General features: G+C 40.7%; 1 protein-coding gene across 1 annotated transcript in view; it reads left to right on the forward strand.

Annotated features, from left to right (window-relative positions):
- The window catches only part of aatf.S (apoptosis antagonizing transcription factor S homeolog), a 103138-nt gene extending 87435 nt beyond the window's left edge, over window positions 1-15703 (forward strand). The window contains 1 exon segment of the mRNA NM_001174006.1: window positions 15374-15703. Within this exon segment, the coding sequence (NP_001167477.1) occupies window positions 15374-15437 (64 nt within the window). The 3' untranslated portion in view covers window positions 15438-15703.
- Window positions 15704-18165: the final 2462 nt, after the last annotated feature.

Here is an 18165-nt window from a genome sequence, read left to right on the forward strand (position 1 = left end):
AATGTTTTTTTACTTCCTTGTTTTGTGACAAAAAGTCACGTGTTTTCCCTTCCTACTCCTAATTTACATATGCAAATTCGGATTTGGTTCGGCCATGCACAAGGATTCGACCGAATCCAAATCCTGCTGAAAAAGGCCGAATCCTGGATTCGCTGCATCCCTACTTAGTACAGTATATGTGTCCTTTGGTTTCATACATATTTCTGATGTCAGATGAAACATATAGCTGATATTAGTCTGAAGATCATAGCATTGATTTGTAATTCTCGTAGCCCTAATCTGCAGCCAGCTGAAGGCAGAGGATGCTGATAGTTGTTGTTATACCAGAGGGCATAAGCTTAACACCCCTGCATCAATATGCAGCACATTAGCTTTTTGTTCTGCTGATTTCATATTTGTTTTACTGTGGCTTTGGTTCTCCCTTGATGTTTATAGTTTCTGCTTTGGTGATCCAATCTTCTGAATAAACCATTTTCAACCATACTTTTTTCCCCTGAATCTACTGCTATCTTTCTTGATGTCCTGTTGTTTAGGGCCACTACTGACCTCCTTAAATATTTATAAATCTTGTGTCTGATCTCATGAGAGGCAAGGCAGGGGTCACATGTCATCTTTGATAATTTAAAGCCACAGGACTAAAAGCATTTGCACAGGCTTAAAGTACCCAATCCTGACCTTACCAAAAGAGAGGGAATTGAAGCAGACCTTTCTGAATCTCCTCCAAGAGCTGGGATGATGGTGATGATGATGGCAGGCTTGCTGTGTAATTTATGGCCTTAGCCTGTGCTTTCTAATCCCACTGGAAATGAATGTCACATTGCCACCTTGTGGCTTGATGATTTACAGCAGTCAAATTCTGATTTCAAATGTTTTTTTTCCCTTAGATTTCCTGACTTACATGATTACCAGCAGTAATTGATAGCAATCCCCCGTATACTATAATATGCAGTTAGTTTTGTGCTAATAACTATATGTTGCTGAATTTAAACTGCAAACCTTCTACAATTTAGTTATGAATATATATTGAATATAATGTGTTTTTATTATTAGGTTAACAAACTAGATAAAGAGAATTTTGGTGATAAAAATTATGTTGGTTAATTGAGCCACACTGGGAAAGACTAATACAGATAGACATGACCAGTGGTATTCACTGTATATACATTCTCTGAACCATGGGTGGGCCAAGCTACAATGTGCCCTAGGCAACCAAGCTGACCATCTTGCTATTCCCCATGCGTGTGGTGCGGGTGTAGTAAACGTGCTGACAAGAGGAGAGAATGGAGGAGAGAAGAGAAGGAAGAACAAGAACCCAGACTTAGGGGTAGGCAGAGGACTTTTCAACAGGTACCAGCCCAGTGCCTGTTCGTTGTCACGCTCTAGGCAGCAGCCTCTTCTGCCTACCTCTAGGTCTGGCCCTGCTCTGAACCCCTACTATCATGATGTGGTTTATATGCCAGGCATAGAACATACATGCAGACCAATACAAACGCTCTGAAAACCAAGTAGCCACACATTGCCAACAATATATATTTTATATCCTATATATATATATTTTTGGTAACTGAGGAAGACGTATATATTTATGCTGCATCTTTATCACTGGTTTCAGTCTTGTCATAAGAGGCACATAATATGTATGGTGGATGGTGCTTCGGATTTCTTGTCTGAACAGATATAGGAATTTCCTCTGTTTAAATGTAATCATTTAATTTTTGTCACCTGGGGCATCAAAAGATTGACTTGTCTAAGACCACATTGAATTGGTTAAGACCTGTGGTCTTTTGCTTTATAGCGGAGTGCATTTGCTGTAAAGCTATTTTAGAGCTAGTTCTTCAGTAAGTCCTGTTAAGACATGTCCTGCAAAGGAGAAATCCAATTTACATTTGCATGAATCTTGATTAGTTGGAGTGTATTAACGCCATGTCGTTTCTCTTATTTTGGAGAATCTGTTCATTTTCGGTATTGAAATGCATGGCACAGAATCTCTAAGCAAATAAGATTTCTGTAGGCTCAAGTGTATGAAACAAAAGCACGAGGCAGTAAGGTATGGACAAGATATATGTGAATGTTGGATACTCTTTCTCTCTTTGATATATATTATTATCTGAGGGGAAAGAGTTGAGCTTCAGAAAGACATTCTTGCACAGAGGGGCCTTTGCTTGTCGCTGTAGAGGTGCATCTATATAAATGCCGTACATTAACATGCGTGCTCTGCATCTCCTTAATTGTTATGTAGAAACTCATTTTCGCTGTGTGTTTATGAAGGGATTACCCATGATTCATTTTTGTACTGTCTAATTTTGAATTTGCCTCCATTATCTGACTGTGTATAAAGTATTGCCCTACAAAAGCACCAGCTGCGCATTTTCTATGGCAGCCACTTACTGATGATCCCTGCTGGGGACAGTGCAGGCTGCTTTTCTGCCTATGAATTACACGGGCAAATCATGCATGTGAAATTTAGCTTCAAGGCAAAGTGGTAAAATAAAGATTTAAATGTTTTGCCATATGGTAAGCATATTCCCAAGATTATAGTGGATCTCTGTATTTAAAGAAAGAAAAAAATAAATAAATGTTTTGTATTTAAAATTTAGATGCCAGTTATTTTACCATTTGTCCATAAGTTTGCACCCCATTATTTAACCTGTAAAGTATAGGAGCATAGTGTCTTTGCTTGCTCATTTATATGTATGAGTAGAGAAATTGCATGTGAATAAATTAGAGGTAGGATTATTTCAACATACACACACACATAAGAATTATAACATTTGTACAAGTAGGGGAACTTAATCCTGCAGCTCATTTAAATTGTGTATGACTTATGTTATACCTGATGACTTCTTATTCGCAATCAGACAATTTAAACTGTTCATTTATACGTAGAATCAATCGCAAAATAGTTTCTCTTTCTTTGTTTTCAAACTTTGAAAATATTTCTTGTCAGTTTGTCGGCAGACACAGCACTTTTGATTTGTGAAACAGACCGGAAATCACTCATTTAATTTCATATATGGGACCGGCTATCTATGATGCTTGGGACCTGTGGGTTTTTCCGGATAAAGAGTCTTTTGGATCTCCTATATCTTAAATTTACTAAAGAATGATTTAAACATTTAATAAACCCAATAGGATTCTTCTGCCTCTAATAAGGATTTATTATATCTTAGTTGGGATCAAGTACAAGGTACTGTTTTTTTTTTTACTACAAGGAAAAAGGAAATCATTTTTTAAAAATATGAATTATTTGCAAAAAATTGAGTCTGTGGGAGATGGGCTTTCTGGATAACAGATCCTATACCTGTATACACTTTTACTATTTATATGCAAAGCTGCTTCCCTGTGAACGGGACACCCAGGTTGTTAAGCTTAGGCACCTGTAAGTAGTATCCAAACCATGTTCCTGCCTTTAAGAAGCCTTTTCCCCCCCTATCGTTTGGCTTACAGTAAAGGGTGATTAAAATATTGTAAATATCTGGTTTCCAAACCTGTCCAGTGGATTCACCAGTGTGAATTTCCTTTTTGCATTTCCTTTTTGTATGCTACATAAAACATTGACCGAATTTATTCATTAACATAGTGTGGCTGGGGGGGGCGTGGCCAACTACTGATGTGAGCAGTCGCACGCCGTCGGAGCTCCGCTGATTTACCGCTATCTCCGGTATTTATCCTGACTTACCCAGCCTCTCTGTGACTCAACAGTTACTTTACCTTGTTTCCTCTACGCTTATGGGGAAAAAGAAGCACCCGGTGGCACAATCCCCTGATATTCGGAGACATTTGCGAGACTCTGTGAGGCCTTCCAAAATGGCGGACGAGCCGCGCCCTGAGTCTCCTAAGGAACAGCGTGTGCGGCCTGTGCACTCACCTCCTGCCTCGACTCCACACTCTGAGGCGTTAGAGACCAACGATGCGTCCTCAGCGGTGAGTGCCCCTGCTTCTTCACCTCACGCTTGTGGACAGCCCTCGGGCCTTACTGGCGAGGAAGACCTTACCCTGGCGGAGGTAGTCGCGACCCTCCGCTCCACTATCCAATCCTGTCACGTGGCGACGATGGCTAAAGTGGACGAGCTCCGTGTGGACTTTGCGATCCTGCAACAGGACCTCCAGCGGGTCCGGGATCGGACCACTGAGGTGGAGCGTAGGGTGAGTGACCTTGAGGACACCTGCAATCCTCTGCCTGAACGCATTGATTTATTGCACCGGAGGCTTGAGTCGGTGGAGGCCAAATCCGACGATTTGGAAAATCGCCTCAGGCGAAATAATGTCCGGTTTGTCGGGTTTCCGGAGCGATCGGAGGGACCTGACCCTGCTAAGTTCTTGGAAAATTGGTTGAAGGCGGAATTTGGCGACGATACATTCTCCTCTGCCTTTGTTATTGAGCGGGCGCATCGCATCCCTGCTCGGCCGCTGCCACCGGGCGCACCTCCTAGGCCTTTGATAGCCCGTCTCCTGAACTTTAGAGATAGGGATGCGGCTCTGGCCGCAGCACGGAAAAAGGGTGAGCTACGCTACGAAAATGCAGTTATCTCCCTTTACCCGGACTTTTCGAATGATCTTCGGAAACAACGCCAACAGTTCATGGGTGTGAAGCGGCGCTTTCGAGATGCTGGCATACAGTATGCTATGATGTACCCTGCGAAGCTGCGGGTTTCCCTGGATGGCAAATCCCTCTTCTTCAGTTCTCCTACCGAGGCATCTCAATGGCTTGATCGACGTCCTTGAGAGAGTTATGGAGGGTACTCTACACCGGGCAGGAATGGCCCACTTTGCCTTTGTTACTAATGGCTTGAGGATCCATTGGTTTATGTGCCACCCAAGTGTCTCCTTGGGCACGTACCCTACCTTTGAGCTACCCTTGCTCCCTCTGTATCAGTTTAGTCACGGTGACTTTGCTGGGGGCTTAATCCGCCATAGCGGTGTCAGGGAATTACGCTTTGGCATCTGTTTCCACTTTCCTGGCGGAACACTATTGATCATTTGCTCCCAGTGATCACTACACATATCCTTTATTTGTTTGTTCAGTTGTTATTTACTTTGTACTTATTGTTGCGTGTGCTCATTGTTTCGGCGCACCCCTCGAGAAATTGTTATGTTTCGGGCTCCAAGCTTCTCCACTATGGGAGCAAGTAGGGTGGGAAATTTTGGGATTGCTTCTCTCCTTCTTTTCTTTCTCTCTCTTCTCCCTCTGTTCTCTCTCTTTACTCTTTTCTCTACCTACCCTTGCTATGGGGGGGGGGACATCGACAGGTATTATTTCACTTTGTTTTATGTCAGAAATCACAGCTATAACGTGGAATGTTAGAGGGCTGAACTCCTCCATGAAGAGGTCCCTGGTATTAAACTTCTTGCGAAAATATTCCCCCCATGTTATTTGTCTCCAGGAGACCCACCTTTCCAAAACCTCTAGCCCGCAACTACTCAAAAAGTCCTGGATAGCGCATGCCTATCACGCTGTTTACTCGAATTATGCCAGGGGCACTTCCATTTTAATCAGCAAGGCGCTTCCATTCCAACTTCTCAGTATACAGAATGACCCTGATGGGAGGTTTACAATCCTACATGCATCCCTTGCAGGAACCCCTCATATTATAGTAAATGTATATATACCTCCGCCCTTTCAAGATGATATTCTCTATCACCTGTTACAGCTTCTTGCTGCTCTGAATCCCGACCCAGTACTGATTATGGGCGACTTTAATGCGGTCATGGACCCCGAGATGGACCGTCTCTCGCTGTCTTCTACACCGAGATTGGGTCCATCTGCACTAAAATCGTGGGCGGATACTTCGGGGTTTGTTGATGTGTGGAGGGCTCGCAATCCTAACAAACGAATGTTTTCTTGCTATGCACGGGGTTCTATGTCTAGGATTGACCTCGCCTTTGCCTCGCTCGATCTGTCTCCCAAAATCCTCAAATCTGAGTTTCTCTCCAGAGGCATATCTGACCATGCCCCTTTAGTAATATCTTGGCGTATGCACTCTAATTCCGTCCACAGATTGTGGAGACTTAATCCTTACTGGATTACTCATCCTGACATTCAGAAAGAGATTCACCAGACAATTGAATCATATTTTCAGGTTAATTTGGACAGTGCCCCTCTCCCCTTTGTCTGGGACGCCATGAAGGCTGTGCTTAGAGGATCTTATATTGCCAAAATAGCTTATGCCAAGAAACTGGCGAGACGATCGATGTCTGAGCTGGAGGATGGTCAGAGAGAGGCGGAGGCGCGGTACATCCAATGCCCCAATGAACAAACTAAGCTTGAACATGTAGTAGCGCAGCGGAAATTTGCCCAGGCGCAATGGAAGGTGGCCCACAAGGGACAACTCTATCACAAATTTGCACTGTATGAGAAAGGCGACAAAAATGGTAGGATGCTAGCTCTCTTGGCTAGGGATGAATACACTAGGCCAGCCATTCACGCCCTAGAGAATACTGATAAGGAGCTCATCACCTGCCCGTTTGCAATCAATAAGTGTCTAGCTGATTTCTACACGGAGTTGTACTCCTCCAAACTTCAAAAATCACCCATCGAGATTGCGGAATACTTAGAGACCCTTGATCTCCCTACTCTCCCTCTGGAATACAGGGCTATGTTAGATACCCCTATTCAGGAACAGGAAGTATTAGAGGCCATATCAACTTTACCTACAGGGAAAACCCCGGGCCCAGACGGTATCCCCAATCTCTGGTATACCACCTATGCCCCTCTGTTAGCCCCGCACCTCACTGCTGTGTTCAACCACACCCTCGCCACGGCCCAACTCCCACCTTCCTTTAAGGACGCCATCATAGTGCTTATATTGAAGCCTGGGAAACCCTCGCATTTAAGTGCCTCCTATAGACCTATCTCGCTTATCAACCCTGACTATAAGATTTTGACCAAGGTTCTCGCCAGAAGACTTAACCATGTTATCACTTCCATAGTGGCCCCAGATCAGGTTGGGTTCATACCCCATAAAGCTGCGGAACTTAACATCAGACGCCTTTATACCAATTTAACTATTCCCCATGACAATATGGGCTCCAGGATTATAGCCTCACTCGACAATGAGAAGGCTTTTGATTCTGTTGAATGGGTCTACCTTTGGGAAACCCTTAAAAAATTTGGCTTTAGAGAAAATTTCTTAATATGGCTTCGGGCTATCTATACTAATCCCATGGCCAGAGTCATGTCGAATCTGGATATCTCCCCCCCTATATCCTTGGCTAGGGGGACCCGTCAGGGGTGTCCTCTCTCCCCTGGTCTTTTTGCACTGGCTATGGAGCCCCTGGCGTGTTTGATCCGGTCCTGCCCAGAGGTTCGGGGATTTGAGTTTGGCCAACTCAGGGAGAAAATATCCCTCTTTGCTGATGACACCCTCCTCTACCTCCATGATCCTGGTCCCTCCCTAAGAACAGCCCTTCAGCTAATTAATTCCCATACCGCCTTCTCGGGCCTCAAAATCAACTGGGCCAAATCCACCATTCTCCTTCTTGACCCGGACGCGGTGGCCCTCCTTGACCCAGACCTCCCGTTGCAGCAGGTTCCTGTTCTGAAATACTTAGGTATCCATATCCACCCCCAAATAGGGAGATTCATGGAACTCAATATAGACCCGCTTATGGCCTCCCTACATAAAGCAGTTGATAGATGGCTTAGGCTCCCACTTTCCATAATTGGCAGGATTAACCTTTTTAAGATGAAGTTTCTCCCTAAATTTCTTTATTTGTTTCGACAATCACCCATCTGGCTGCCCCCTGTTTTTTTTAAGCATCTGCGCTCCTTGCTCATCAAACTTTACTGGTCCCCCGGGCCGGTGAGGGTCAAATACTCGGCACTGCTCCCCCCCCTCACTGCAGGTGGACTAGCAGCCCCTGACATGCTGGGTTATTTTATTGCCTCCCAATTATTACCTATAAAAAGGTGGCTTGAGTCTACCCCAGAGGACCCGGTTACTCTCCTTGAGGCCCAAATAGTTGGCTCTCTGGAAGGGCTTAGGAACTTTATTTACAGGGATAAGCTCCCTCTGACTTCATGCACATCTATGATGAGAAATGTGGCTAGGGCCTGGAAACAGGTGCACCCGGGGTGTTCTAACTCTGATGTAGCTCTTTCACCGTTCACTCCGCTATGGTGTAATCCGTATCTTGATCAACTGCTCACTATACCTGACCCCGCTATTTGGGCACAGTTCAATGTTAAATATGTCAATGATGTTTATGCAGATAATGTGTTACTCACTTTTGATCAGCTCAAGGACAAATTTCACCTTCCCAACAGAATGCTTTTCCGTTTTTTGCAATTGAGGCATGCCCTCACCCAACAATTTCACTCCAAAACCCTACAGATCAAAACTTCCCCAATTGAAGACCTACTTCGCAAGCAGCATCTCTGCAAACCTCTCTCGACTTTATATGGCCTGATTGGTCGAGCCAAGCCCTCATCCGCCCAAGGTCTCTACGAGAAATGGATTGTCAATATCCCTGACCTCACCATTGAGCAATGGACTTCAATCTTGCAGGATACCCTCTCTCCCCTTATTAGGTCTCGTGACAGACTCATTCAGTTCAAATATCTTCATAGGGCATATTATACGCCCTCCCTGCTCCACAAAATTAACCCTGCTATACCTGATCAATGCAACAGATGTAAGAGTTCACAAGCTGACTTTTTCCATATGGTTTGGTCTTGCCCACAGATACATCGGTTCTGGACTGATATTGTTACTTATCTCACACAGCTCATGGTCTTGCCTATAGAACATCATCCAACGGTCCTCCTTCTCAACTATCTCGCGGACACTGTGATCTCACGATCAGAAAGGAATCTCCTTCTCTTTTTGCTTTTTCAGGCTAAAAAGGCCATTGCTATTAAGTGGAAAGAGGAGCAACCGCCTACAATACCCTTTTGGATCAGTCTGGTGGAACAAACCCTGCCCATTCTGGAACAAATTTATGCAGCCAGGGGATGCCCAACTAAATTTACTAACACCTGGTCGCTGTGGATTTTACATAACAACTCCTACTCCAATAGACCTGGAGACTCACACTCCCCCCACATTGACTGGCTTCCACCAGACCCCTGATAGCCGACTGCTCCTCTTTCTTATTTCTTATTACTTATTTGGGTTGAACGGACCGAGGGATGTGCCTCGCGGGTCATGGATCCTTTAGAATGTTTGTCTCCTAGTCTATATGTGCACTTGTGAATGCACGATGGTGAATACACTGCCCATCTATTTATATCTCGCAATCTCCTGTAGCTGCTATTTAGCTCACTGTCTCCCTCCCTCTTTTCATTTCTTTCTTCTTTTCTTTTTCTTCCTTTCTTCTTCTCCTCTCTCCTTATCTCACCTCTTTTCTTATCTCCTTCTCGCTGCTCTCTATATGACCTTTCGACTCTCCCCGGATGCCTCTTTGCATCCTCTTTGTTTTCCCAGGGGTTTAACAAAAAATCTTCCGATGCGTTGCCAATTGCATTATTTGTTTAATATGCTGACTATGCTACTTTGTATGGCTTTGTATTGGACTAATAAATAAATCTTTTAAAAAAAAAAAAACATAGTGTGGCTCATTTGCTTACACAAAGCAAAATTCCCTAAGTGCAGTAACCGAAAGCAACCAGTCAGCTACTCGGATGCCGTCTGCTACAAGTAGAATGCTGAAAGCAAATTACTGATTGGTTGCTGAAAGGAAAACTATATCCCCAAAATGAATACTTAAGCAACAGATAGTTTATATCAAATTAAGTGGCAAATTAAAGAATCTTCTCAAACTGGTATACATATTTAAGTAAATATTGCCCCTTTACATCTCTTGCCTTGAACCACCATTTTGTGATGGTCTCTGTGCTGCCTCAGCGATCACCTGACCAGAAATACTACAACTCTAACTATAACAGGAAGAAGTGTGGAAGGAAAAGACAGAACTCTGTCTGTTAATTGGCTCCTGTGACTGAACATGTTTTGTTTGTTTGCGTGCACCGTCAATCCTAGGATTCCAGAGCACAGGCCTTATTTTTTTTTAAATTTTCTATTTATGATTACCCAATCGCACATACTGCTAAAAATTTATATTATTATGAAAATAGTTTATTTACATTAAGCATGGTTTTACATATGAGCTGTTTTATGCAATATATTTTTATAGAGACCTACATTGTTCAGGCGGTATAGTTTTCCTTTGAGGGTTACTGCATTGATGCAATTTTGACAGTTGGTAGTTACTGCGCCTGACAGACTCATCTGCATTCTCTTGCATATAATGTATCATGTTCCAGTTTAGATTTGAAAACCAATATTTCCAATGATAACGGTACATCTGCTAACTTAGAGCAGTTTTTGAGGGTCATCTATAAATAAAAAAAAACTGTGGTTTAATTAGCAATAAAAAAAAAATGTCAAATAGAAAGTCTCTCAGGACTGCTGCATTTTCTGTCCCTCTATAATTTCTTATCTTTTAAATTAGAACAGGTTGTCTGCCGAGCCTTCTTTTACTCCATAATGAACCCTAAAAATATGAGTTGAAAGTATACGATTTCTAGAAGAGCACCTCGCCTGTGTTTATTCAGGGTTAAACCCTCATTGTGATGCTCTCCTCGGGAGCAATACGATCAAGGCTTATGATATATAATTCCTTCCCTGAAATAGCAAAATGTAGAGTTTAGTTATCAGTTAATAGAGAGGCGGGATACGCAGCAGTCTGAAGAATCCCTTTGCATTTTCCTGATGAAGATAATACTGTGAAAGATGTTATCATTAACCACATTAAAATGAATATTTGCATGTTGCAATAATAGATTTTTTATACCCTAGTCCTTTAAAGTGCCTCTTTTAAGATAACCCACCTTGTTTGCTTATTTTCTGGGAGTAATCTTGATGAACTAACTCAGAATGAAAGTCATCTTAGAATTATGTTTCTGAATGGTTCCTCTAAAATTAACTGGCCCCTGTGCAGGCATCGAGACTGGAAGCCATTCAGGATCAGCTTAGTTTGTTTTTCCATTCCTGTGTTAACAATAAAATTATTTTGAACAAGTAAACAAGGTGGGGCTGAACAAACCAATTTGCATTTTGTCATTGTATACACTATTGAATCATATATATATATATATATATATATATATATATATATATATATATATATATATATATATATCTACAGTATAATTGCCATGTTTTTGCCATGTTCAGTTTTGAAATCTATCAAATATTTTACACAGTGCTGTAATACAGAAAGAAGTTCTTCTTAGAATTACACACACCAATTTTTAAATTCTAAGGCAATGTTGTATTGGACCTCCTTGTCTTTCACAACCCCACATGTTGATCTATAGCATATTGAACTTGCATTGGTTTTAAGTTGAACATATAATACTGCACCACACAGTGAGGCCATGTTTTGTGGTTTTACTACTTTAAAGCTCCCCATCCATACAAACAGCCTCTTCTATTAAAATAAGGCTTTGGTTATAACAATGCTATGGGTACATGAAGCATGTGCATACCTTCTGTTTAGAGTAGAGGATGTTTTGGCTTCTTTTAGCCCACATCTTCCCTTCTTTTCTGATTATTTTCACATGGTCAGTTTAAGTCCTTTAGCAAAGACTCTGTGTTCACAATCTTGCACTGATAAGATCTAAAAAGATATAAACAGGCTGCCAGAAAATGTAAATTATACATAGTAAATTAGTTAGTTAGGTTGAAAAAAGACGCATATCCATCAAGTTCAACCTATATATAACCTGCCTAACTGCTAGTTGATCCAGACGAAGGCAAATACCCCATTTGAAGCCTTTCCAATTTGCCTCAGAGGGGGAAAACTTCCTTCCTGACTCCAAGATCAGCCTAGTTCCTGGATCAACTTGTACTATTATCTATCTTCCATAACCCTGTATTCTCTGACTTCCACATCTTTACTGGAAAAAAAAAAAACCCTTTTTAAATATTTAGACGGAACCTCCTTGGATTTATAGTTGTACTCGTGCTGTTAAACCAGCATAGTTGGCCACTAGCACATAAAGGAGCAATTTGCAAATGTTCATTGATCACTCCCTAGGTGAAATCTCATTTTACTGGTGAAGAACTATTTACAATCTTCATGGTTTAGTTATAGCGCCTTTAAGTGTCTATTATAAATGGAACCAAGAACTTTGAGCAAGCCAGGACTGGCAATCTGTGGGTTCTGGCAAATGGCAGAGGGGCTGCTGTATGGTTCCATAGAAAGTCACCATACAATGGGCTGGTAGGGGGCTGTTTGGGCCTCTGTGGACTTGGAATGGCAGGGCCTATTTTGACTCCCAGTCCAGGCCTGACTTTGAGCATCATGTTATGTATCATGTCCTACTTCAACAGTCATACTGGTGTATGTTTTGCTTTTTAAGCATGCACAGGTTAAATTGGGTTTAAAAAAGACATCAAGTTCAACCCCTCCAAATGAAACCCAGCATCCATACACACACCCCACCCTACTTTCACATAAATTATATATACCTATACTAACTATAACCTATCTATATATATATATATATATATATATATATATATATATATATATATATATATATATATATATATATATATATATATATATATAACCTATACTGAGTTTAGTATCACAATAGCCTTTGATATTATGTATGTCCAAGAAATTATTCAAGCCACTTTTAAAAGCATTCACAGAATCAGCCATCACACCCAGCAGTGTATTCCACAACCTCACTGTCCTCACTGTGAAGAACCACCTAAACTGCTTCAAATGAAAGTTATTTTCCTCTAGTCTGAAGGGGTGGCCTCTGGTACGGTGATCCTCTAACATTCCTTAATTTAACCAGTAACCTTCTGTGTGGCACGGTATCAAATGCTTTAGCAAAGGTTAGGTAGATCACATCCACTGCCATCCCCTTTTCCTTTTATGAAGTCAGCATTCTAATTGAAATATTTATTCGTTTTGTCAATTTTGTCGTTAGTGAGCAATATGATTGTCTGAGACCATTTACAAACCAGTAAGACCATTTAAGCTAATGCATTATTGTAATACTATTAAGCGGTGCTTCCTATTGTATATCGCCCTTATGAGAATACACATTTTCATATAAAATCTTCCACTTCAAACAATCTACCTTCATAAAAGAAGAGTTGTTGTTTTCATTTGCACAATTAGTCACAATATTAAAGGTGGTAGTTGTGCAGCTGGGGTTCATTCGTGACATCCTTTGAATAAGACAACAATTAGCGTCTCTGTCTTACATTAATCCCTATCTTAAGCATCTCCCCATTCATCTTAAAACTGAGGTATATGTGATACTAATTAGAATGTTGTTGCTGGGTCACTTCCATTGTTTCTCAAGTATGGTGAAGTCCAACCAAATCCGAAACCTAAACTATACCCACATAGCTAGTCTGATTAAATCCTTACTACGGCTCTGCTGTTTCATAACAGTCCATTATGTTTTGTGTTTTTTAAGGGCCTGTCCGAGAAGATTCGATTTATAGAAATACCTCATTTCACAGGGATACGGAAACACAAATTATTTACATAATTGTGTGGTGTGTTCGATGGGGCCTTCTCCTCCCTCTCTCATGTATTAGTGAAATGCATCTTTAAGTAAAAGGAATGCTTTTATTTTAACACTTCTGGCAGAGCTAAACTGTATCCACTGACTTTATCTGACCTTGAATTTCTGCTTCTGCTATAAAATAAGCAATTAACTGAGCATAAAATGCCTTTGTCAGGGCAATTGACAGTCACAATCTCCTTACCAGACTTCCAATCTTTATTACAGCCGCCACAATCAAGGTTATGGCAAACCTTTGCTTTCACATTGGTGTTATATAGTGTATGTTGCATATGTGCTTCCTGCAATGGCTAGATTTAACATGTTGCTGGATGCTCATTATTAGGATACCAAAGTATACCACAGCTTCATTGTGTTCATTTGGAAGGAGAGTAGCAATGTGGGTGATGTTGCGATACCCCATTCTGAAACTCATTAATGAGGGATTAGTTTATAGCCTAATGGTCCCCATAGACGCAACGATTCTTCTTTGGTGAACGACCGATTTCAGCGCAGTCCGACCAATCCGTCAAATTACAACTACATGTCTAAAGACATACTATATAATAAGATTGTGTCTGTGAACCCTACTCTAGAAATCTCTGCCCACTTCCAATCAGCCATTTGGTTGCCTACCACTTCCTTCATAGAACAGGGCTGTTCTGACCCATATTGCCTTTGTTCATCCATGTACTTAAAGGGATACTGTCATGGGAAAACATGTTTTTTTCAAAATGAATCAGTTAATAGTGCTGCTCCAGCAGAATTCTGCACTGAAATCCATTTCTCAAAAGAGCAAACAGATTTTTTTATATTCAATTTTGAAATGTGACATGGGGCTAGACATTTTGTCAATTTCCCTGCTGCCCCTGGTCATGTGACTTGTGCCTGCACTTTAGGAGAGAAATGCTTTCTGGCAGGCTGCTGTTTTTAATGTAACTGAATGTGTCTCAGTGGGACATGGGTTTTTACTATTGAGTGTTGTTCTTAGATCTACCAGGCAGCTGTTATCTTGTGTTAGGGAGCTGTTATCTGGTTACCTTCCCATTGTTCTTTTGTTTGGCTGTGTTTGGAGCTGTTTGCTCTTTTGAAAAATGGATTTCAGTGCAGAATTCTACTGGAGCAGCACTATTAACTGATTCATTTTGAAAAAAATGTTTTTTCCCATGACTGTATCCCTTTAATGAAATGCTTTACAGCCTCCCTGCTGCAGGCACATTACAAAGGTCCAAACCTTAATGTGCAGAAAGTGACAGTTGTACTACTCTGCTAAATGTGAAACGACATTGGACTAAGGTGGAACATATGACAATGTGGATAATATCTAATAGGGCTACTATTTTGGCATTATCTAATTTCACCTGAAATACAAAATGTTCTAGCTGTATCCTGTGACCAGTTTCAAACCTCATTCAAGATACATAGAGAAAAGCAGAGCTAGTGTAGGAAATGGTCCTTGATAGTCCAGTAGAGCAGTGGTTCTTACTGAGCAGGCAACCCAGAGGTCCTAAAGGATTTGAAGGGGATCCAGCCTGTAGGTGAATAAGGTAACATTTGAATGCTTTTTTGTAGCCTTCGATATGCCCTTTGTGTTTGAATATCTCCAGATTGAAGTGACTGTTACAACCTTGTTTCATATACCTGATATATACTGAGGTTCCACCAAGTATCAAACTGCAACAGAGACCTGAATAAATATTTTGAAGATATTGGCAGTAGATGTTGCCCAATCAGCCAATCACAGCCCTACATTGGGCCATCACATTAAAAAGAAGGCGATTGATGTTTTATGTGGGTGCAGACATTTAAATCATTTTTTTTTTATTTTCACAGAACTGAACTTTATCAGTCATTATTTGGAAAGAGCAAGTGTCCAGATGAAGAAAAGCAAATCTAGCAGATGCGGAAGTTAGAAAAATATTCCAAACCCAGCCTTGTTCCTACAAATTGCTACACGGCTTGGAAGAATGACACTGTCAAACCACCAAACTGGATGTTTCTATGATTGTTACCATCAAGAGATATTTGATTATGCCTCATCATGCATATTTACTGTGTTTCCCAAGACTATTGCAGTTTATATGCTATTTTTGCAATATACTGTTTTTATCCCTCTTTGCAACTTCCTGGCAATAAATTCTGGTACTATTTTGGTTTTATATATATTTGCCTTCTGCCTATTTATATCAGCAGAGATTAGCATCACTGCAAACCCAATCCTGATTCCCTGGTGGCTTGTGACATAAATTCAAGTTATCAGTTATATCAGTTATACACGATCAAACAGTTAAAGATATAGAAGGGATTATCTTCAGTTGTGCGGCTTTTTTAAATGACTTGACCTTGTTAAACAACATATGTTCTTAATTCATAATTGTATTTTATAATCCAAAAATGCATCACAGATTGTTTAGTCCTAAACAAATTAACGTTCTTGATGACATTATCATTGCAATCAGCAGAAATGTATTTGTCTAAGCAAAAATTATTTAATAACAATATAATAAGGCAACATTTCCTTTTCTAATAGTCTGTGATCACTTTGTTTTTATCACCATTACATTTTTAGCAAACATTTCTAATGCAATTCCATTTTAAGTAAATGTATGGCTGCATGACTCAAGTGATCAAGATTTTTTTTAAGGTAGTTTTACCGAGTTTGCATATCTACATTCATTTAATTGAAAATGACAATAATCTCGGTAAAGTTGGAAGATATGTTAATTATGCCTTTATATTTTTCTTAATATACTCTATTAAAAATGCTGAATACTTTTAATGAGTTCAAGGCTTAATGTCCACTCGTTCTAACCAGTGGCAACATTCCTCTGCTCCAAGGGACTGTGTTTTATCCATTATGGAACATAAGAGTTAAAGACTTGGGCTCACCTCACTGCTGGCATACATTTACATGGCTGTTACACGTTCCCCTTTTGTTACCAAGTCAGAACATCCTTTCTTTGTCTCACAATAGTGTATTACAGGCTTGCACAAAAAAACGACTGGATATGCATCACGTTTCAACCCCCTCTTGCAAACTTGCTTGTAAACCAATAAAGCGCCACGTGAACATCCAGCAATATTTTTTTCTTAAAGTGATATCAACCACAACTAATTCCTAAACTAAGGGGCCTATTTATAATGCTGTGTAAAAAAAAAATAAAAAAAAAAAAAATACACCACATATCACCAGGCATCAGTGGCGTAACTACCGTATATACTCGAGTATAAGCCGACCCGAGTATAAGCCGAGGTACCTAATTTTACCTACAAAAACTGGGAAAACTTATTGACTCAAGTATAAGCCTAGACACAACTACAGCCCTGTCTCCCAGCAGCGCACATTCTGCCAAAGCGACCCCCCCAGCGATCAACCGGACTTCTTTGCAAAGTTGATGGTGACAGAGAATTGCCAAACGGATTACTGTGTGCATTGTCCCACTACCATGTGCAGAGGATGCTGTGTGATATTGCCATCACTGTTAATCTTTCGTATAACCAACAGAAGGCACTGTGTGATATTGCAGTCACTGTTATTCTTTAATATAACCAACAGATGGCGCTATGTGATATTGCAGTCACTGTTATTCTTTAATATAACCAACAGATGGCGCTGTGTGATATTGCAGTCACTGTTATTCTTTCATACAACCAACAGATGGCGCTGTGTGATATTGCAGTCACTGTTATTCTTTCATACAACCAACAGATGGCGCTGTGTGATATTGCAGTCACTGTTATTCTTTCATATAACCAACAGAGGGCGCACTGTTATTCTTTCATATAACCAACAGAGGGCATTGTGGGATATTGCAGTCTCTCCCCAAGTGAACTGTTGGTATAGGAATGATTAAAAGTGACTGCAATCTCAGCTACTCGGGTCGGGTACCGCTGACCCGAGTATAAGCCGAGGTAGACTTTTTCAGCAAATTTTGGTTGCTGAAAAACTCTGCTTATACACGGGTATATATATATATATATATATACATACACACACACAAATACAAGAGTCCTCTGCACTCGACCCATTATGAATATATATAAGACATTGAGACATTTTGTGCAAACAGCTTCTAAAAAATGCCTTACCCTTTAAACAAACTGTCCATAATTTGCAATATATTTAAGATGGCCAATTACGTCAAAGTCATCCCATATCTGGCCAGTCCTATGCTCAAATTGCAATATGGACAAACAATCCCTGTTTTGTTTAAAGGGTTAGGCATTTTTTAGTGCTGTATGCACAAAATGTCTTAAATATATTGATAATGTTTTGAGTATTTGTCTATATGTATTTTGTGGTCACAGCCTCATTGCACCCCCGCCTAATGGTTTTAAAAATTAGTGGTGAGCACAACTTTCCCTTTTTTGTTATAGTTATACAGGAGCAGTGACCAGCTCCATGTCGTAGCTCCCACCCTTCCCAGCTATAGTCAGGTGATCCCACTGGTGTCTAATAAAAGGGCAGCCAAGTATGGAGGTTTACTTTGAAAGCAGCAAGTAAGTTGCAGGTAAAACCTAGTCCCTTTGTAAAATGTATAATGAAGCAATAGAATTCTTAATGAGTCAGATAAAATTGAGCATAGGACTGGCCAGATATGGGATGACTTTGACGTAGTTGGCCA

Source organism: Xenopus laevis, chromosome 2S (genome assembly GCF_017654675.1).
Source record: "Xenopus laevis strain J_2021 chromosome 2S, Xenopus_laevis_v10.1, whole genome shotgun sequence".
NCBI classification, from domain to species: Eukaryota; Metazoa; Chordata; class Amphibia; order Anura; family Pipidae; genus Xenopus; species Xenopus laevis.